At 50.7% G+C, this 20,277-nt stretch overlaps 4 protein-coding genes across 8 annotated transcripts; 2 read left to right on the top strand and 2 right to left on the bottom strand.

Moving 5' to 3' along the window:
* The first annotated feature begins 5,108 nt into the window (after positions 1-5,108).
* On the top strand, positions 5,109-8,214 carry LOC123055429 (uncharacterized). 3 transcript variants are annotated; one of them, XM_044479443.1, is made up of 5 exons: positions 5,109-5,343; positions 5,453-5,502; positions 5,979-6,924; positions 7,554-7,632; positions 7,733-8,214. In XM_044479443.1, the coding sequence occupies exons 3-5, from the start codon at positions 6,040-6,042 to the stop codon at positions 8,143-8,145; spliced, it is 1,377 nt and encodes a 458-aa protein (XP_044335378.1). In that variant the 5' UTR covers positions 5,109-5,343; positions 5,453-5,502; positions 5,979-6,039; the 3' UTR covers positions 8,146-8,214. The 3 variants fall into 3 exon arrangements, with proteins under 3 accessions (XP_044335378.1, XP_044335381.1, XP_044335379.1); XM_044479446.1 differs by having other exon boundaries at positions 5,110-5,343; positions 7,554-7,628; positions 7,733-8,143; XM_044479444.1 differs by lacking the exon at positions 5,453-5,502 and having other exon boundaries at positions 5,110-5,343.
* A 764-nt stretch (positions 8,215-8,978) lies between these two features.
* LOC123055430 (uncharacterized) lies at positions 8,979-12,268 on the top strand. Of its 3 annotated transcripts, none has more exons than XM_044479447.1 (5): positions 9,018-9,191; positions 9,271-9,351; positions 9,453-10,644; positions 11,592-11,696; positions 11,809-12,268. In XM_044479447.1, exons 3-5 carry the CDS (start codon positions 9,721-9,723, stop codon positions 11,923-11,925), a joined length of 1,146 nt encoding a protein of 381 aa, XP_044335382.1. In that variant the 5' UTR covers positions 9,018-9,191; positions 9,271-9,351; positions 9,453-9,720; the 3' UTR covers positions 11,926-12,268. The 3 variants fall into 3 exon arrangements, with proteins under 3 accessions (XP_044335383.1, XP_044335382.1, XP_044335384.1); XM_044479449.1 differs by having other exon boundaries at positions 9,023-9,191; positions 11,592-11,666; XM_044479448.1 differs by lacking the exon at positions 9,271-9,351 and having other exon boundaries at positions 8,979-9,191; positions 9,692-10,644.
* Positions 12,266-13,476, bottom strand: LOC123056212 (uncharacterized). Its single transcript, XM_044479898.1, has 2 exons — positions 12,880-13,476; positions 12,266-12,780 (listed from the first exon to the last, which is right to left on the bottom strand). Exons 1-2 carry the CDS (start codon positions 13,187-13,189, stop codon positions 12,266-12,268), a joined length of 825 nt encoding a protein of 274 aa, XP_044335833.1. The 5' UTR covers positions 13,190-13,476.
* Positions 13,477-16,793: 3,317 nt separating this feature from the next.
* Positions 16,794-18,937, bottom strand: LOC123056211 (uncharacterized). Its single transcript, XM_044479896.1, has 3 exons — positions 18,280-18,937; positions 17,544-17,773; positions 16,794-17,408 (listed from the first exon to the last, which is right to left on the bottom strand). The coding sequence occupies exons 1-3, from the start codon at positions 18,902-18,904 to the stop codon at positions 16,794-16,796; spliced, it is 1,470 nt and encodes a 489-aa protein (XP_044335831.1). The 5' UTR covers positions 18,905-18,937.
* Between the last annotated feature and the right edge of the window lie 1,340 nt (positions 18,938-20,277).

Genomic DNA, 20,277 nt, shown 5'->3' with positions numbered 1-20,277 from the left:
TGGAGGGTTTTCTGGGGGGCCGGCTGGAGATGCTCTTAACCCCTTGCTGAAGGGAGCCTCTGGTTCGGCCGGCCCACCCGCACGGGAAACACCAGCCTATTTTCTGTTTTGTTTTATTTTCATGTTTTTTGTTTTTGTTTATTGCTTTTATTTTAATTTTGTTTATGCTTTAATATACTATATATATAGGAAAAAACACTCTTTAAAAAATATTTGAAAAATGTTGAACATATGTATAAGAATGTAGAATGAAAAAAATGAAAAAGAAACAAAATAAATCAAAGCAAAAGCTAAATGAAAAAAAAAAACAAATGAAAACCCCTGAAGAAGAAAAAAAAATGAATACAAAGAAAATGGAGAAAACCCGGCTTGACTCGCTTCAAGTGCGTCTCGCCGCGCCTAGATATCACGTCCTGGACCTCACCATAGTGGCTAGCAACGCGAGGGACATTTCTGAAGACATCTCTTTCGTCTGGTTGAATGCAAGAAATAGTGGTCGCAGACCTAATATATCTTAGTACGAATAATACATACAGTTAGCGGGCCAACGCAGCAGGGCACGTGCGTAGTGACGGTGGACCTCGTGTCGGGGCCAGCGATTTCGTGTGTGGCTTCAACGTGTATATATAAACTCACATGAGACGTACGGAAGGAACGGTCTTTGCATAACACTAACAAGCCAGGAAGTGACAAGTCTAGCTTTAGATCCCACGCGTGCTGGCCATGTTATTAGTAGCATCAAGGTTGTTGCACGTGGAGGTCATGTTAGTAGCATCTACAACCACCGCAAGTACCAAATTTTGGTCAATGACACAAAATTGCTTCTACACAATCGGGATGCATCTAAACCGAATACTTAGATCCATAGTAGCTCGTGCAACGTCGTACGCACCTAAACGCATGTTATCGGACTACAAAATTTGACATGCTCTACAAATTGCAAACCAAACGATGACCTGATGTGCCCTTACCTTTCCCTTTCCCGTCGTCCTTGCGGCACTAGCGGTCCAAGACGCAGGAGGGATCGAGGCGGATCTGCTCACTGTTGGAGTTGTCCGATCCGTCACCGTCCTCCTCTTTGTCCTACATGGGAGGCAGTCCAGCCATGGCGCGGACCGCCCGGCTTTGGTACCTTGACCGCCCTCCTCCACCGCTTCTCGGCTATGTGCGCACATAGGGGTTCCTTCAACGCCGCCTCACGGGCTGTTGAAGCCTCCTCCGCGTCGCGAGCTGCCGTGGCCGCCTGCACCGCGAGGATGGTAGCCGCCTCCGCTTGAAGCCACGCCCAAAGCCTCGCGCGGCGGCCACACCGCACCTCCTTTTCAGGTCCGCAGTTGGTCATGGAGGCGCAAAATGGCCTCTGTTTAGGCGCCCCACGCCGCGGGGACTAGGTGCCACCTAAAAGGTTCCAGTGACATGGCAGGGTTGCGCCAAGCGTTCGTCGTGATAGCTGTCGGTGACGCACTGCGAGATTCGCGGGCCCTTGATCCGACCGCCAGTTGGGCAACAATTCCCCTCGGCTCGCGGAAAACAGTGGGAGGGCGCACTCCTCCTGGGAGCGTCGGAGAGTAGCGCGGGCGGCCATATGCTCCAGAGGGCTGCAAGGGATGAGCTCCTAGTCCTTTGATCCAGATATGTTGGAGTCGGATCCAGCGCCGCCATGGAGAACACCGGAGCTGGCCGGAGAGGAGCTTGTAGTATGGGAGGCGAGGGGAGTGGAGTGGAATGCGGCCAGGGTTTCGGCCGAAGTGCGGATAGGGTTCATTTTATGTGGGTCGGGTGGGCCAGAGTCGATCGGTTCCGACATGGCGGACGTGTCTGGGCATGTCGGGGAGTCGCCTTACCCGCCGCAGATTTGGGCTGGATACGGGGAGCGCCAGTCAGTCCAAGCGTTTGGGCCGGCTATGGGTAGACTGATTGGGTGGCATTTTTCAGTCCGGGCATTTGGGGCGGCTTTGGGACTCCGATTGTAGATGCTCCGAGCTAGCAGATTTGTACATAGAAGTGCAATCTTATTTTGTGTTGCCTTTGACAATAAGAGGGGAAAGGGTATCATCATCTACATCCATACTACTATAACCGGTGTTACACCCATATCCGAAGAAAACTCTTTGTACGATTGACCCGATAAAGGTGAAAAGGAATAGGCGACGGTGTCTAGCAAATACCGAGAGACCAGAGGAATTCGAGGACGCAAATACGAAGGAGTGTTGACGTCAGGCTATGAAAGAAGAGTTGAGGTCGATCCATGGCAAGAAAGTATGAGAGCTCGTGGATCTTCCCAACAATCAAAAAGCCATGGAGCTCAAGTGGGTATTCAAGATCAAGAAAGATGCCAAAGAATGTGTGAAGCACAAAGCGAGGCTAGTAGCCCAAGGATACGTGCAAGAGAAAGGTATTGACTTCAAACAAGTGTTCGTTCCCATTGGAAGGATGGAATTGGTGAGATTACTCATAGCTCTCGCGGCTCACGAATCATCGAAGATACATCATATGGCACACCTATGACTTGATAATTTACGTACAAATACTATGATAATTTTAAGCTAGGAAAAAAAGTTGATGAAAATATACCATTGATAACTACTGTGTAAATAGCATGGTAAATTACATACCACAGAGTTGATAACTCGAGCACAAACACCATGGTACTTTTGACCTGGGAAAAAAAGTTGCAGGCCCGGGCAGAGGGGTGTGCAACTGGTGCAGCTGCACAGCCCCCCCCCCCCCACACACAGCTCGGAGGGCCCCCGAATTTCGTCCTTAGGTATAGGCCCATCAATCCAACTGTTGAGTTGGACCTGGACAAGGTGTTTATTCCTCAGACGGGCCTGCTCTGTTGGGTGTAACCATGTAAGTGGCTGCATTCAAGCCCATGTTGGTGTTGTGTCCTGCGAGTGGACGGCGAATGAATCCAGCGCCCCAACGCCTCTTCGTATGTTCCCCAATCAACACACGATCTTCTTCATCCGCACAAAAATAGGCTATGGCGGCCGTCGATAGTGGTGGAGACAGGGGGACGAGCAGGGGCCCTGGCCCCCCTAACATAATTCACTTAAGCCTAATATGCATGTTAAGAGGTGATAAATTGCTGCTAAAATGATGAACTTTGATGCATTGGCCCTCCCCAACCAGGCTTAACTACACTTGCCCTCCTCATTGAGTTTTCCTGGCTCCGCCACTGGCCGTCGATCGACGTTGCCCTGCCGAAGCCATCGTTTCACCCGTTCCGTCCAATTCGTCGAAGCTCGGTTCGGGCCGACCTTCCAACCCGCATGGACCACCGGTGAGAGTATGTCATGGGGGCACCACCGACGCTACCAAGCCACCTTCTTGTTTGCTGTAGACTCGGAACTGTTTTTCTTTTATAAAATCAAACTGAACTCTTTTTCTATAAAATCAAATTGTGTTCGGTTCATCTCTCACAAAGAAGATGCTATGTTTTGTTAAGCGACATCTTATATAAAGATTTATATACATTAAGCGACAAAGAAGACTATATTTTTGCAATGAGATAGGCCCTATTTTAGAGTTTGGCACAGGGCCCCTGATTTTGCCGGCCCGTCCCTGAAAAGTTGTTGTAAACATACCCATATAACTTCCATGTAAATAGCATGGTAATATACTAACATTACACGTGATAACTTACACACAAACACCATGATAATTTTTGACCGAAGAAGAAAAGTTGTTGAAATATATGCATAACATACTCACAATAAATTATGTGTAAATAGCACGGTAATATATGCATAACAAAGCCGATAAATCAAACATAAATACCATGATAACCTTGCCCCCGAGGGGCGGTGGGGTGTTGTTTGAAAATATACCCCGAACAATTTTGATGTAAATAGCATGACACTATACACACCGCATACGTGATAACTCACGCAAAAACACCGAGGTAACTTTGACCTGGGGTGGGTGGGGGGGGAGGTGAGGAAGTTGTTTGAAAAGATACGCCCTCCCGATAATTTTCATATAAATAACATGATAATATACACATCGTAGACTTGATAACTCACGTACAAACACCGCGGTAACTTTTGACCCGGTGTGGAGGGGGGAGGGGAGGAAGTTGTTTGAAAACATACCCGCCCCCTCCCAATAACTCCCGTGTAAATAACACGGTAATATACGCACAGTAGACTTGATAACTCATATATAAACACCGTGGTAACTTTAACCCCATCGGGAGGAAGTTGTTTGAAAACATAACCTCGATATCTTATATGTAAAGTGGTAATATATGGCTCGCAGGCGTGGTAACCTCGATATCATATGTGTAAAACCCCATTAATCCAATCAAAACATGCCACTTCATAACCGGCGGCTGCCTTCAGAAGAAAGTATCCTGCACCTATTTTCCCAAAGGTAGATAAGCAAGAAGGAGATATCACGCGTCAGCCTTGTTCGGCGGCTGTCTGCCCTTCATGGAGGAGCCACTCCGCCTCTTGTTGCGCGGTGCGGAGGGCCGCCTTGGTCGTTGTTGACGGCGACAGACTTGCCCTTGCCTGCAGTCTGGATTTTTGGGTGGATCAGGGCAGTCAGAAGCGGGCGTGGCAGCAGTCCGGACGCTCGCAGCCCCTCCCCCACCCCCACCACACACATTTTGTCTCCGGTTTGCGGGAAAAAATGCGTCTGTACTGTCGAGCGGACCAATACATGACTGCGTTGGTGGCAGAGCAGAACACGTCGGAACCAGGTGATCCGGATGTTTGCGGGCGGTTCGAAGGTCGGCGTTGGACATGCCCTACTATTGTAACCTTGCTCCGATTTTATTTAACGAAATTGCATACACTGATTTCAAATCAAGAAAAATCTTGTGCACCTAAAAAAAGGAAAAGAGAAAATCTTGTGCATAATATCTGCTAGTACTAGTACAGTATTATTTATGCCGGAGATTTTTTTAGCGCGTGAAAATGGGCATCACCGTGGTGGACTAGGGAGGAGCAGGAAATAGACTGGTCTGGACGGGACCGGAGCAAGCTGGCTGGAAGCGGGGCCCACATCGCCGGCGGCCCCACCAAACAGCGAGCGAGCCAGCCAGCAGGCGACCACTGACTCTTCCGTCTTCCTCTTCCTCCCGTCACCTCACCTCACCTCACCACCAATTAATTACTGTAAGATTAAACAACGCCGGAGGGAGCGGAGAGGGGAAACAAAACAAAAGCCTTGCCTTGCTCCTCCTCCGGGCGGGCGATTCGGCTCCGGCGCCGCAAGGTGCTTCGCTTCGCTTCTCGCCTTGCTCCGATCCTTGGCCTGCCCGCCTCCCCGGGCCGTCGCCGTCGTCCCTCTGCGGCTCCACCAGGGTCCGCTGCTCGGCTCCAAGCAAGCTAGGTAATAAAGGATCCCCCTTTCCTACCTTCCGTTCGCTCCCCTGCTGCCTGTTGGTCGCCGGCCGTCTCACCGGATTTCTCTTCTAATCCCTTGTCCGGTGCTGCCGCAGGCGCCATTCCTGGGCTCCGCCTCTCGATTTCCCCACCTACGCCGGACCAGGTACCTCCTCCCCTCCCATCCCCCAGATTTATCTGTTTACAGCCTCTCTGCCCTGACCTGACCACTAGTCCGGAGTAATATCCATCCCTTTGTTGCTTATCTAGCCCGGATCCCATCAATTTTGCTTCACTTGTGCTGGCTGCACTACACGCCGGTGATTTGTACATCTACTACTAGTTACTACTAATCCTGTGCTCTCAACCAATTATTCATCCATCATTTGGTTTGGTTGCCCACTGCTCCCTCCTCTAGCCGCAGATTTGCTTATACTGGTCACTACCAAGTACTAATCCTGTGCTCTCATCTTAGCTCCACCCGTTATCCATCCATCATTTGGGTGGGTTGCCCACTCATCCCTGACTGAATCATTTTACCTTACTTACTGACAAGGATCTTGCTTGAGTTTCTTTCTCTCATTAACTAACTATCTCTAGTCTGTACTAGCACAATGCTTATTTAGTTTCCATTTTTTACAGGTCAATTGCTATATCAGCCACACTTTTAAGCGTTGAAGGTCACCACTAGCCCATTGGCTCGATGGGCGTCGAGGAGCAACATGTGCAGCAACCAGACAGTGGGGGAAAGCCTGATGCCGTCAAGCCACCAACTCCGGTACACGGTCATAAACCAAGCAACCCCCGTATATCAACCTGCAGCGCCGACAAGGACGACGGCCTCTCTCTTTGCCGGGTGTGCCACTGCGTGGAGCCTGATCTGAGAGGCGAGTCTGCTCTGGGTTTCCTAGGCATTGTACCGCCTTCGCCAGACCCCTCGGTCGACAAGGACCCAAGCAATGACACCACCAAAACTTCCACCAGCAAGGATGCTCCCAAGTTTCTCGAGTTCATAAGCCCCGAGGGGGAGATCTTCAAGTGCGCCACCGACATCGAATCAGGCCATTTGCAGCGGCAAGACGACGTCGTGAACCTCGGATGCTCTTGCAAGAACGAGCTCGCCCTCGCGCACTACGCGTGCGCGCTCAAGTGGTTCATCAGCCACGGGTCCACCGTGTGCGAGATTTGCGGAAATGTCGCTACAAACGTGAGGCCCGAGGATTTCAACATGGTGCTCGCCTCCTTGAAGGACTACGAAGCTCTGAGGGAAAGGACGTCTACCGGGGATCTCTCCTACTTGCACTACAGGGCGGACGCGTTCGTCGATCCGGTCGCCCTTGCCGCAGTACGGAGACAGCGGCTTTGTGAGATATCATCATGGTTCAACCCTCACAATACACATTTCGTGTTTTCTCAGAGGCACAATGAAGAAGTGCCAGTTAGCCCAAGTAATAATTCTGTAGACTATAGTGTTACGGCTGCGAGGGCAGCACATGCGAGGCGGAAGTTTGGGAGTAGTGGAGCATTTGTTGCTATCGCTCTGGGTTTTGTTCTTCTTGCATGGTTTGTTGCTCCACATGTTGGCAAGGTAATTAATCTACCCCTCAAAGCTTCATTCTTATTTCTGTGCATGCTGTAGCATTACAAAGATAAAACTTGGTGTCACTCTTCTGGACGCGATCATTGGAAGTTCTTCTATTTCTTTTTTCCACAAGTGCAGAACTGCAGATAGACATACCTTATATTTGTGTCCAAGTAGTTTTAAGTCTTGTGGTTCCTATCAACTTCATCTTCTGAATGTGGTGTGCATCTCAAAATTATCAGTGCCCACTGCTATTGTGCACTAATGCATACTTGTGTATGTAACGATAGGCCTCTTATGTTTTTTCTTTTCTTTTCACAAAACAGAGCAGTAGAGTAACGGCCAGTGACATGTCAGAAGTTAATTTGTGCTGTATCTTCTTTATTAAAGAGTTGTGTGAGAAGGCACTAAACTGTTTGTAGATCTAAGCTTAGCTAGTCTGAACTCTGAAGCACAAAACTTAGATGCAGCCCACGACTCTAGGTTTTAAGCTCATCATGTTTGTGACCTCAAATGTTTCCATTTCTCTGTTATCGTGTATGGTGTTATCTGCTTGCGTAAACAACATTCATGTGGATCGAAATATTGACCAGAAGTGTGACGCTTTTCCTCTTCTTTTTGGAATTTCTGTGCAGAGAGCGGCTGCAATCATTCTTCATATGCTTCTGGGAGGCCTCTGCTCACTGACTATAATAATCTCACTAAGATTTGTTAGTAAGCTATGATTCTCAAACATACTTAATTGTTCAGATGATACTTGCTCTTCCAGTTTCCGCAATGGTGTGTAATTTGCGCCATCCTGGTACATTTGCAGGTCTTCCCGAGGATCCAGTTTGGGTCGATCCGATGCTGGGCGATCCTGTTCGTGTCCTGGTTCCTCGTGTTTGGAGTGTGGGCCTCTCGAACCCGCACCGCCCGCCGCGCGTCATGATGATATCGAGTGTGCCCTCAGTCAGTCGTCGTCAGGAATTAGGACCGCGTCGCAAGAGTAGCGTCCACGAGAGCGTTAGGTACCGCACCCCTGTCTATATTCGCCGCGAGCTATACCATGGACGTACTATTTTTTCTTTAGCTGGAGTATGTGAGATGTACAACATGTTTGGGCAAGAAAACAAGGGGAGTTATGTTACTGAGTGTTGTGGTTTCAGACATAGCTGGAGTAGTACTGGTCTGGTCAGTGTTGCAAAACAATACAGTAATGTGTGTATATATTTAGCTTTTTCTTGATTGAAAACCTCCATAGCCTTGGCTCTTTCTTCACCAGAATAAGTGATCCGAATGAAGCTGGGCCTTTTATATGGTCTAAGGGGCTGTTTGGTTTCCCTGGGATGGGATCTGCCTGTGGTCTGTTTTGGTTTGTGTCCTGACGGTTTCAACGCTGGCCTGGCTTGGAGAACATCAGAACACCATTAGCCAAACAGCCCCTCCTTCTCTACCATGACGAATCAATTGATTTTTTGTAGGCATCCCTCTTTCCTATGTCCTTTCCGCCTTTGCCCTTTCAAAAGTGGTGGTGGGACGAGACGTTCCTGCCTCTGGCGACTTTGTAAAATCTCAAGATGATATGCCGGCCTAGCCTCTTAGAGGTGTTCATAGGGGTAGGATGTGCGTTTATATGGATGAGTGTACGCGTGTGTATATGAACGAGCGTTTGCGTCTGTACTGTGTAAAAAAAAGAAAGTCAAAGGAACAACCGTGATTTATTTTACATCAAAACTATCGAAGATCAACTGTTGAAGATGCTGTCAGCATGTTGGTCACATGGGAACAATCATGCTACGCAACCAAACACATACGTACACAGGTATGAGAATCAAGAAAAATCTTGAGCACAGTCCGTCCGGAAAGAAATATAAAAATAAAAAGCCTTTGGATCACTAGGACTATTATCTATGCTGGAGATTTTAACGCCTTCCGAAAAAAAACACGAAGCGTGAAAATCGGCATCACCGTCGTGGACTGTAGTCAAGCTGGAAGCGGGGCCCACATCGCCGCCAGATTCCGGCGGCCCCACCAAACAGCCATCGACTGTCGGGTGACTGACTCTTCTCCCCATCCGTCTTCCTCTTCCTCCTCTCACCTCGCCACCGATTAAAATTATAAAAACAACGCCGGAGGGAGAGGGGAAAGAGGGCCTCCGGGAGAGGAGATTCCGCAAGCTCCGGCGCCGCAACAAGCTGCTTCGCTTCGCCCCGCTCCGGCGGCCCCCCGGCCCCCTCGCCGCCGCCGCGCCACCAGGGCCAGGGTTTCCTGCTCGGCTCCCAGCAAGCCAGGTACTAAAGGATCCGCCTTTCCTTTCCTCTCCTTCCGTTGGCTCCCCTGCTGCCGTCTCACCGGGTTTCCCTTCCCCAGTTCCCCTTCCCCGGCGCCATTACCCTTCCCCTTGGGCTCCGCTGCCGGATCCAACTCCTCAACCACCACAGGACAGCGTAGGTACCCCAGATTTACCGCCTCTGCCCTGTCCGCTCGTCTAGTGTTTCTTCTTGCTTATCTAATCTAAGCCGGATCCCAACTAATTTTGCGCCCTCCGTCAGGAGTAGACTGCAACACACGCCGGTGAATGAGGCTACACTAGACTATACCGCATCCCCTCGTTGCTTGCTGCTGATGCACCATTTCATCTGGGGGACTGAATAATTTCACCTCAGTCACTCACAAACAACTTGCATCCCTTTCTCTCATCAATCATCAATTAGCCATCTGTCTCTAGTCTCTGCTAGCAAGCACACTACTTGGTTATTACTCAACTGTTTTTTGTTCTCTTTCCTTTCAGGTTCTAAAGGTGGTCGATCCGTTGGCGCAATGGGCGTCGAGGAGGAGCAAGACGTGCAGCAACCGGACGCCGGCGCCGGAAAGCCTGATGCCGCCAAGCCACCGCCTTTGGAAAACAATCAGCAAAAACCAAGCGACCCCCGCACGTCGACCTGCAGCACTGACAAGGACGACGGCCTCGCTCTCTGCCGGGTGTGCCACTGCGTGGAGCCTGACCTCAGAGGCGAGTCCGCTCTGGGTTTCCTAGGCATCGTGCCGCCTTCCCCTGATCCATCCTGCCTGAAGACCGACAAGGACCCGGGCAACGGCGCCACCAAGACTTCCATCAGCAAGGATAGCGCCAATGCTCCAACATTTCTCGAGTTCATAAGCCCCGAGGGGGAGATCTTCAAGTGCGCCACCGACATCGAATCGGGCCCTTTGCACCCGCAAGACGACATCGTGACCCTAGGATGCTCCTGCAAGAACGAGCTCGCGCTCGCGCACTACGCGTGCGCGCTCAAGTGGTTCATCAGCCACGGGTCGACCGTGTGCGAGATATGCAGTGATATCGCCACCAACGTGCGGCCCGAGGATTTCAACACGGTGCTCGCATCACTCAAGGACTACGAAGCTCTGAGGGAAAGGACGTCCACCGGGGACCTCTCCTACTTGCACTACAGGGCGGAGGCGTCCGTCGACCCGGCTGCCCTTGCCGCGGTACGGAGGCAGCGGCTCTGCGAGATATCGTCATGGTTCAACCCTCACAATGCACATTTCGTGTTTTCTCAGAGTCAGAGGCACAGCAACAACGAAGAGGTGCCAGTTAGCCCGAGTAATAACTCTGCAGACTATAGTGTTTCGGCTTGGGGGCCAGCACACGGGGGGCCGAGTGTCGGGAGTACCGGAGCTTTCGTTGCTATCGCCCTAGCTTTTGTTATTCTTGCATGGTTTGTTGCTCCACATGTTGGCAAGGTAATTAATCTACCCCTCAAAGCTTCATTCTTGTTTCTGTGTATGCTGTGGCACTCTTCTTCTGGACAGGAGTATGTCCATTCAAATTTCTTCATAGTTTTGTTCACAAGAGCAGATAGACAAACCTTATATACGTATATTTGTGCCCAACGGAATTACATACAATCATTTGAGATGACATTCTAGCTGCACATCCTTTCCAAGGAACCTGATGATATTGCTAGAGGCATAGAGCAGCTTTTATAATCTTGTCTTGTGGTCCCTATCGAATTTATCTTCTGAATGTTGTGTGCGTCTTAAAATTATCAGTGCACATTGCTGCTATGCACCAACTCATACCTTGTCATGTAATGATAGACAAACCTTACATGTGTGTTCAAAGAATTACATACATACAATTATTTGGGATGTTTACATTCAGCTGCCCATCCATTCTAAGTTGAACTGATGGCATTTCTAGAGACATAGGCAGCTGTTTTAATCTTGCACTTCCCCCCAACTTTTTCTTCTGAATGTGGTGCGCATCTTAAAATAAATAAATAAACCAGTGCCCACTGCTATTGTGCACCAACGCATACCTTTGTATGTAATAATAGGCCTCTTGCATTTTTTTCCCTCCTCAAGACAGAGTATTACAGTAACGGCTAGTGATACGTCAGAAGTTAAGATAGTCTGAACTCTGAAGTTGTGTCAGTAGTGTAGGGCACTGAATTGTTTGTAGATCTAAGCTAAGATAGTCTGAACTCTGAAGCACAACACTTAGATGCAGTCAGCCATGAGTATATATTCTCAGGATGTAAGCTCATCATGTTTGTGACTGCAAATGTTTTCATTTCTCTGTATTGTGTATGGTATGATCTGCATGTATAAACCATACTCATTATTGTATTCAAAATATTTGACCATAATAATCTTTGTATTGATTTTTTTTTCAAATTTCTGTGCAGAGAGCGGCTGCGATCATCCTTCACATGCTTCTTGGAGGCCTATGCTCGTTGACTATAATAATCTCGCTGAGATTTGTAAGTAAACTAGGATGCTTAACACATATGGTTTGTTCTGAACTTTTTACTGCTAGCACTTACTCAGATGATAGTTGGTGGTGGTGGTGGCACTGTTTCTGCCTACTATGTTGTAATTCCCATCGTCCTTTTACATGTGCAGGTCTTCCCGAGAATCCAGTTTGGGTCGATGCGATACTGGGGGATCCTGTTCGTGTCCTGGTTCCTCGTGTTTGGAGTGTGGGCGTCGCGAACCCGCACCATCCGCCGCAATTCATGATTACATCGAGTGTGCCCTCAGTCAGCCGTCGTGAGGATTTAGGACCGCGGCGTCGCAAAGGGTAGCGTCCACAGCAGCGTTAGGTATTGCTGCCCTCCTTGTCTATATCCGCCGCTATATCATGGGTGCGTTTTTGTAGCTGAGTTATGTTGAGGTGTAAATGTTGGGCCGAGAAAACAAGTAAAAAGTTATGGTGATCTGCTACTCGTTTGAGATGCAGATGGATGACTGCTAGTTGTTCAGCATTGTGGATATGGGAAATGATATATGTATTTTTCCTGAGAGGCCATCCATCCAGGAAGCCTTGGTTGGGCATCTTCAAGAGTAATCCTGCCCCTTTCTATGCTCTGCTGTTTCTTATCTTGCCACTGGCCTTGCGCGCGAACCGCGAGGTGTGGGTCACCTTGATGCCATGGTCACTCCCATCATGCCTGTGGTTCACCCTGGGCTCCTTCCCCTCCTTGATGCTGATGTCGGAGTGACGGCTGGCGCCGACGGTGACCCGGTGGTTCCTGGGCCTCAGGGACCTCTCCAGATAGACCCTCCTCCTTGACATTGACGATCTTTCAGACTCGCCGTGCCTATGCCAAGTGGTGGTGGTGGTGTCCTCTGGGGAGTCGCTGTCGCTCTGGCTGAAGTGCCCTTGTTCAATGTCGTTGTCATGGCGTGGGCGCCTTCTTCTCGGTCGCCTCTGCCGTTGGCGCTTGATGCTCCTCATCTTGTTGCAGAGGCGCGCGCACCCGTGCTTGCAGGCGGAGGAGGAGCAGGAGAGGCAGGAGCAGAGGATCTTGGAGATGACATGGCAGACGCAGCGGCATATGCCCAGCTTGCAGACGACGTAGAAGAAGAGCAGCACTGCATCCATGTGTACATGTGATACTCCTACTATGTAATGTAAGCAGCAGAGATTTGTGTGTGTCTCTGTTGTTGTGGCACCACTCTTGCTTTGCTTACCAAGGTAGAGGAGGAAGAGCGTGGCGGCGGTCTTGGCGAGGCTGGCGACGCAGAAGTTGTCGACGTAGCAGAAGACGTCCCACATCGGGCCGCAGGCCGTGCTGCCATGCCATGGCCGGCGAGGAGAGGAGAGGTTGGCGGTCAGTAGAAGAAGGGGAAACTCAATGAATGAATGAATGAATGAATGAATGAATGTAGAAGTAGGTAATGACCTGCATGCCTTGCCGGAGAGGAAGTGGATGGGCTTGGAGAGGAGGTCGGCGAGGACCTTGGTGAAGCCCGACACCAGCGACTCCAACACGTTCCCCATTTGCTGCCTGATTCTTCTTCTTCTTCTTCTTCTTCAGTCCGTCCCTGGCATCCGCATCCACGCCGCCGACCAATCTGGACCTGGAGTCCTGGACTGGAGGATGCGCGTGTGTGGTTTTGCTGCCGGCCGGAGTTGTGTCTCGCCGGAGAGGGAGAGAGAGAGGGCGCTAACCGCACCACGTCCTCTGTCTTGCCTTTTTTTTCTTCTTCTTCTCAAAACAGAGCCGAGCAGAGCAGTTTTGAACCGCACCGCATTCTAAGTTAAGTTTGTAACCGACGCGCCTGTCCCGATTCGTATCCCCAATCCGCCGCCTGACCGAGCGCCAGGAAGGATCCGACCGACCATGGCCTCCAAGACCGAGTGCGAGTGCGAGTGCGAGTGCGGCGGCGACATCTCCGCCTCCCAGGAGGACGCCCTCGCCGCCTCCCCATTCCTCGGCGCCGCCCCTCTCGATCTGTCCCAGCAGCAGCGGGAGGAGGAGGAGGTGGAGGACATGGTCACCATGTGTACCCTCCCCTCCACGCCTTCCCGTTCGCCGTCGCCCGCGCCTCCCCCAGACCCCTTCCTGGGCGCCGACGACAACGACGAGGAGGTCTTGTCCGATCTCCCCCAGCAGCAGCAGCAGCAGGAGGAGGAGGAGGACGCCGTCACCATGTGCACCCTCCCCTCCACCCCTTCCCCCACCAGGTCGCCGTCGCCACCGCCTCCTTCCCCGCAACCTCGCCGGAAGCCGAGGGTGTGCGTCAGGAAGGTCAGGGTCAGGGGCGCCAAGATCCGCACCCCGACACCCAGCCCCGACCTACCGCCGGCAGTGGAGCCACAGCCACAGCCAGCCCAACCGACAGCGCCGGAGCAAGCAGAGCAGCAGCCCCATGCGGATGCGGATCCCCTCTACAGGGCGGTGCAAATGGTGGGCGCCCTCACCGACGCCACCGCCACAGCCAGGAGCAGCAGCAGCAGCAATGAGAATGCCGTCGAGGACTTGCTCGCGCTCGCCCGCCGTCGCGGCCTCCTCTAGCCACCCACCAGCCAGGAGGAGCAATGAGGATGGATGCCGCCAGGTCAGTCAGTCAGGTACACAACAATGGAGATGGATGCACTGACAAGAAGGAACACCTGCTGGTGCTTGGCCATGGCATTCAGTCAGTCATGCCTAGGATTAGATTGGATTAGATTAGATTACAGCAACTCAGACGCTCTCTTGTCTTCCATGTCTGTTTTCTTCCTAAAATCCAGTGCCTGGCTGATGCTCCATGTAATGTACTCTCTCTCCGTCCCATAATGTAACATGTTGTTTCACACTACTTCTTCAGACAAATGCTACTTCTTCAGCAGCAAATGCTTTTTTTTTTTTGCAGGCAATAATGGGAGCGGTATATTCGACCTCGATTGTCGCATATGTCCAGTTTCCGTCGCCCCATTTGCCGTTTCCCCTATCTCTCGCGCGAGTTGGCGGGAGTGACATTTCAACTCCTTTCTTCTCGGTCGAATCAACACTGCCTCGACTAGGAAAAGGCCCGTGCAATACGCGAACCCCGCGTAGCCTCCCTGGCGGCTCGGGGGAGAAAACCCTAGCCGCAGCAGCTTTCTCCCCCCTCCTCTTCTCGTCCTGCCGCCGCTGGAGTGCGCATCTGAGCGAAGCTCGGGATGGCCCAAGGAAGGTGGCGGCAGGGCAGTTCAGGGCGCGGGCGTGAGGCGCTTGGCCGCCGCGATGTGCCTCCAGATCTTCGCGTCGGCACGGCGCGACGGAGGCATGGAGCTGCGGGCGGCAGTGCCGTGGAAAGGACCTTGCGCGGCGGCCCGAAGGGCCTGGTGGTCGCGATGCGTGCATCGATGTCGTTTGGGTGCCGGCGTCCTGCCGGTGTCCTAGATCTGGGTCCTCCCTGATCGGTGGCGCGGGGCTGGCATCCAGGTGGGCGCTCGGCCAGGGTGCCCCTTGGTGGTGGTGGCGCGGTCGGGGTGCTGGCGGCTGGGTGCACGGGCGCCGGCCTGCATGGAGGGGCCGTCGGCGCTGCTGCTTCTAAATGGCGCGGTGCTGGCGGCAGGAGGTCTGGCGGCTGGCGTGGCACGCGGAGGTGGTTTGTCAGATGGGATGGCCGGTCCTTGGCTTTGGATGGTTGAGGCTGCCGGTGAAAATCGTACTTCGGCTGTGGCCGGAGTCATCGACAGCGGCGCCTTCAGACGTCGTATTCTTGTTGGAGGCTTTGATGTGCAGTCCTCATCCTCCTTTCCATCACGCTCCGGGGGAAACCCTAGATCTGGTCTTCTGGATCGGACAGTGATGAAGCTTAGAGCTCCCTCTTGAGGGCATTGTCTTGGAGTTGGATCTGGCCAGAGGGACCCGTGGCTCGTGGGTGGAGCGGATGCACGTCGGCCGTCGAGGTTGGGTAGCTTGAGCACCCTTCACATGCGAGGAGCGCCAAATGTGCCATGTTGGTTGTTTCTCGTGGGATCAGAGCGGCATATGTCCGCCTCCTTTCGGGCATGTAGTTTCTCTCCGGTGTTGACGAGGTTGATGAATATGCTCATGGCAGACTTGTTGTCTGCCTTTCCGGCGTCTTGTATGTATTGTGGTACTTTAGGCCTAGGTTGCTAGGTGTGGCTTGCCGTTGTTTAGGTTTTCGTCTGGTTTCCCTCTATAAACCAAGCAGTACGGGTCCTTGTACCGTCTTCTTCCTACAATGAATATAACAGCTCTCCTGTTATCGTTAAAAAAAAAAACTCCTTTCTCCCCGCCGCCGCGCCATGATGGCATTGACCACCCGTAGCCACCGCTCATTGGTTTTCATGCCTCACTGAACCCATTGATGCTGTCTCAACCTTCCGCGTCTCCCACTGGCAACTTCCCCGCCACCGCGCCAATCCCTTCCACCGCCGGGGTGAAACAGAATGACAAGGCAACCACGTCCTCCATGGAGTAAGGACCCTTCCGACCATGGGCGCCACGCTCCCTTCCGCGCACGGTGGTACCATCTCGGGTGCTGGCTCGAGGACGGGTGCTTCCTCCAACCCCTCCTGCAGACGGGCGAAATCAAGCCAAGGGGCCGAGGAAGGGCAAGGCAACGACGGCTCGAGGACGGGCGCCCCCTCCACCCAATCTGGCGGCCCATGTACCCCGCGGTCCCTTCAACTCCACCGGCATCGACAACATGTTCGATCAAATGCGAGAGAGGTAAAATTTCTTGATAAAAAATATGACGTCCGATTGGTAGTGAAATACAATTTTATCTATAATCTTGGTCAAACATACATAAGACTTGCACAAAGAGGGGGTACTTGTCAATTTTATGTCTGAAAATAATAGATGTCATTTCACAAAACATACACCATAATAGAAAAGAGATTTCCACACCCACCCTTGCCAAAAGAGGCTGACATATAACGATTTTGCATAGTAATAATAGTAGTAAAATAGAAGAAAAACAATCGATCGGATCAGATAGAATAACAGTCTGATGACTCAGACCATAACGATTCACAACATACAAGTTGTACTCAGCACCAAGATGAGTAGATAATTATATGACTAACATATGCTAGACTAGACGATACACAACAGTTAGTTTGAAATCTTACATAGCCATCTTACTACATGGCTACGCAATCAACTGAGGAAGAGGTCCGCCTTTTCATTGACAAGCAAGGACCAGGCTACGGCAACCTCCACTGTGGCATCCCCAACTGAACACTCACGCATGCTTATTTGGCAGTGTTGAACATCGAAGTCAATGTGAGCCTTTCGAGCAATCCAGTGACGAGACTTCCCATATGCTTCGATGGCCACTCTCAGCGTTCCACGTGATTCCACTGAAATCACTTTCCTCGAGAGATGAAGGTAGTCATCTGATCCTATAGGCATTCCTTTACCACAGTGGTCAAGCAACACAATTTGCCTGTAAGTGGTACGAATATCCTCTGTTGCAGCCAAGGGAGACCATGAGCAGACAACTCGACATCCACATTTGAAAGGCCAGCGTCCTTTTGTCACGCGCACACCCAAGATAGTAGCCTGGAGCGATCTATCGAGCTGCTGAATGTTGAACTCTGCGACACAACGGTCACTGGAGAGCGAGAAAGTGGTACCATCTTCAACACGGTGGTCAAGAGTGATCGACACGCTATATTTGTCCACCCCCTCAACTCTGAGTGCAACTTCAAAGTCAACAGGGTCCATAGCAACAATCGCACGAGATGGACCAGTCAAGCATAAAGAACAATCCTGCAAGCATCATGTCATCATTATACTAAAAAAAATTTGTAATGGCTTCCTACAAAAATGCTTAATCGTAATGGACTACAAATGTAGGAACAAGAAACAAAGGAAAATGACGAGAAAACTGAACAGAGTACATACTTCTTGGGTGAGTTCTTGGTACTTAGACCTTGATCGAGAGAAGAGAATGTTGCGGTTGCGATCCACGGTGTCTCGAGCAGCGACCGTGCCGTACACTCTGAGTGGCCAGTTGAAGTCTTTCGGAACCGTTATTTTGATGGAGTAGACCTGCAAGGTGCTAGCGGCGACGGCAGCTGGGGATGGGATGACACCGGGTGTGTAGTGTGTAAAGTACATAGGGCTCAATGTGGCTGCAGCACCAAAGACAAGTGTTTACTATCATCAGGATTCTAATATGAATAAGTAAATAAAGTAAGCAAATTAAACATTTCTGCCATTCCATTTACTTACACAAGGAGAAACGAAGTTAGGCAAGAAGCATGCATGCATGTTTACTTGTACAGTAGAAAGGAAATTGGTTGAGTTATTATTGTTTGCTGAATCGTTGTCGCCACTCTATAAATATCGCGGTCTCAAATAAATGATAGAGATTGCGAGCATGGTCAGGTAAATCAGTGGAGTATCTTCTTGAGTTTACCTTTATTGTTTTGTTGTGTTTCTGTTAGGAAGTGGAAGTTTGTGGTCCCAGGAAGTTGTTCAGATTTTAGGATTGAGCATGTGTGTTAGTGATCTGCTAAAATAAATTTCTAGAGACGTATGTATATAGATGAAGAAAAGGTGTAGTAAGGCGAGCAACATGTATGTATGTATGTATGTATGTATGTATGTATGTATGTATGTATGTATGTTGACTTACTTGTATCTCCGAAGCCACCGCACCTTCCGTCCTTGCTTCCCCATGAATTTTCCCAGAATCTGCGTTCATAGGCCAAGTCTATCCGCTCGGATTCCATCCTCTTTTTGAGGTACTCCATTGAGGATTTATCCAGGTGCGCCTGCTCCTCCTCCTCCTCCTCCTTCACGAGCTCGTCGAACGTCATCCCAACCTCCTCGGGATACTCCTCCTGCGCATCCTCTTCTTGTGCAACAACTAGCCGCGCCAGCTCCTTCTCGTAATGCTCAGGAAACTCATAGTACTTGTTGAAAATATTTAGAAATCCCGTGGAAAGATCCTGCTCCTCCTCCTCCTCCACAAGCCGCGGGTTGCGCTCCTGGTCCTGCTGATCAATGGGGAATTCCTTGCGGATGACCTTGTCTAACCTGGACGTTGTGCAACAGAGCTCCCTGGCCTGGTAGGAGCAGACGGAGGGAGCGTATCGGTGGCCGTTGGATGTTTTCAGGGAATGTAACATGGATAGCATCCGATGGCCCAAGTTCTCCATGTCTTGCAAGATGAAGTCGTCGCCCCTGGCAGCAGCGCTGGAGGTCGGTTTGATTTTGGATGAGTAGTCCATTATCTTGTCCGTTTGGACGGCGGCCATGTCCTCGGATCTTCTCCACGATGGTGTTTCAGATCTTTCCCCACGTTGTGCTACAAAACTATGGTCTACGTACCTGGCTGTGTATGTATATATACTACATACATATCCGGCAACTCAATCCTACTCCGACTATGGAACATAGACCTACACGCGCGTACGTATATATACTGGGACAAGTACTACTTCAAGCCGGAAGCAACCTGATGAGCTAGCAAAACTAATTTATCATGGACTCTTGACACTTTCCTAACCATGCATGTACTACTTTTTTTTTTTTTGCGGGGAATGCATGTACTACTTGACGGAAGCAACCTGATCAGCTAGCCATCCGCCGTCATCGAGTTTTAATCTACTTCCTCCGTTCCTAATTATAAGCCTTTCTAAAGATTCCAATATGAACTACATACGGATGTATATAGACATATCTTAGAATGTAGGTTCACTCACTTTGCTCCGTATGTAGTCCACAATGAAATCTTTAAAAAGACTTATATTTAAGAACGAAGGGAGTACAAGGCAACATACCTGGTCGAGCACGTCCACGAGAAGTGACTCCAACATACACATCGACTTCTCCGGCATCGACACTTCGCCGCCGCTGCGAGGGATGCCTTCATACGACACATCATTGTCGACACGTCACTATAATGCCAACGCCGATACTTCATCACCAAGGTCTTCAGCAACGATTTCGACAACACACCGCCGCTGCTGCCCTGTCCACAAGACGGACATCTCCAGCGTCCTTTGACAGTATAACGACAAGACGTACGCGATCTCGACGGTGGCATCGACCACATCATCTACAACGGCATGACAACATTGTCCGCCTCAGCTACGACGGCATGACTGCATCGACACGGCGTAACTTTAGTGATGGCCCCTTTCACGGCCAACCGGTCTCGGCAAAACCGATGTGTGCCCCCGATGGGTGTCTGAGGGAGTCCTGGATTAGGGGGCGTCCGAGCTATGTGACATGGGCCGGACTGGTGGGCCGTGAAGATACAAGATAGAAGGCTTCCTTCCGTGTCTGGATGGGACTCTCCTTGGCATGGAAGGCAAGCTTGGCGTTCGGATATGAAGAATCCCTTTTCTGTAAACCAACCTGTATAACCCTAGCTCCCTCCGGTGTCTATATAAACCGGAGGGTTTAGTCCATAGAAGGCATCATAATCCTATAGGCTAGACATCTAGGGTTTAGCCATTACGATCTCAAGGTAGATCAACTCTTGTAACCCTTATACTCATCAAAGTCAATCAAGCAGGAAGTAGGGTATTACCTCCATTAAGAGGGCCCGAACCTGGGTAAACATCGTGTCCCTGTCTCCTGTTACCTTCGATCCTAAAGCGCACAGTTCGGAACCCCCTACCCG

This window comes from Triticum aestivum, chromosome 2D (assembly GCF_018294505.1).
Source record: "Triticum aestivum cultivar Chinese Spring chromosome 2D, IWGSC CS RefSeq v2.1, whole genome shotgun sequence".
NCBI lineage: Eukaryota > Viridiplantae > Streptophyta > Magnoliopsida > Poales > Poaceae > Triticum > Triticum aestivum.
The sequence above is the reverse complement of the archived record's forward strand: the minus strand, read 5'-3'. Positions and strand labels throughout refer to the sequence as shown.

Coding starts and splice junctions, on each gene's coding strand:
- LOC123055429 (XM_044479443.1), top strand. CDS start 6,040: ATGGGCGTCGAGGAGCAACATGTGCAGCAACCAGACAGTGGGGGAAAG. Junction 6,925..7,553: donor TTGCTCCACATGTTGGCAAG/GTAATTAATCTA, acceptor ATTTCTGTGCAG/AGAGCGGCTGCAATCATTCT. Junction 7,633..7,732: donor AATCTCACTAAGATTTGTTA/GTAAGCTATGAT, acceptor GTACATTTGCAG/GTCTTCCCGAGGATCCAGTT.
- LOC123055430 (XM_044479448.1), top strand. CDS start 9,721: ATGGGCGTCGAGGAGGAGCAAGACGTGCAGCAACCGGACGCCGGCGCC. Junction 10,645..11,591: donor TTGCTCCACATGTTGGCAAG/GTAATTAATCTA, acceptor ATTTCTGTGCAG/AGAGCGGCTGCGATCATCCT. Junction 11,697..11,808: donor TAGGATGCTTAACACATATG/GTTTGTTCTGAA, acceptor TTACATGTGCAG/GTCTTCCCGAGAATCCAGTT.
- LOC123056212 (XM_044479898.1), bottom strand. CDS start 13,189: ATGGGGAACGTGTTGGAGTCGCTGGTGTCGGGCTTCACCAAGGTCCTC. Junction 12,781..12,879: donor GCTCTTCCTCCTCTACCTTG/GTAAGCAAAGCA, acceptor ACATGGATGCAG/TGCTGCTCTTCTTCTACGTC.
- LOC123056211 (XM_044479896.1), bottom strand. CDS start 18,904: ATGGCCGCCGTCCAAACGGACAAGATAATGGACTACTCATCCAAAATC. Junction 17,774..18,279: donor CGGTGGCTTCGGAGATACAA/GTAAGTCAACAT, acceptor TTGGTGCTGCAG/CCACATTGAGCCCTATGTAC. Junction 17,409..17,543: donor ACCAAGAACTCACCCAAGAA/GTATGTACTCTG, acceptor TGATGCTTGCAG/GATTGTTCTTTATGCTTGAC.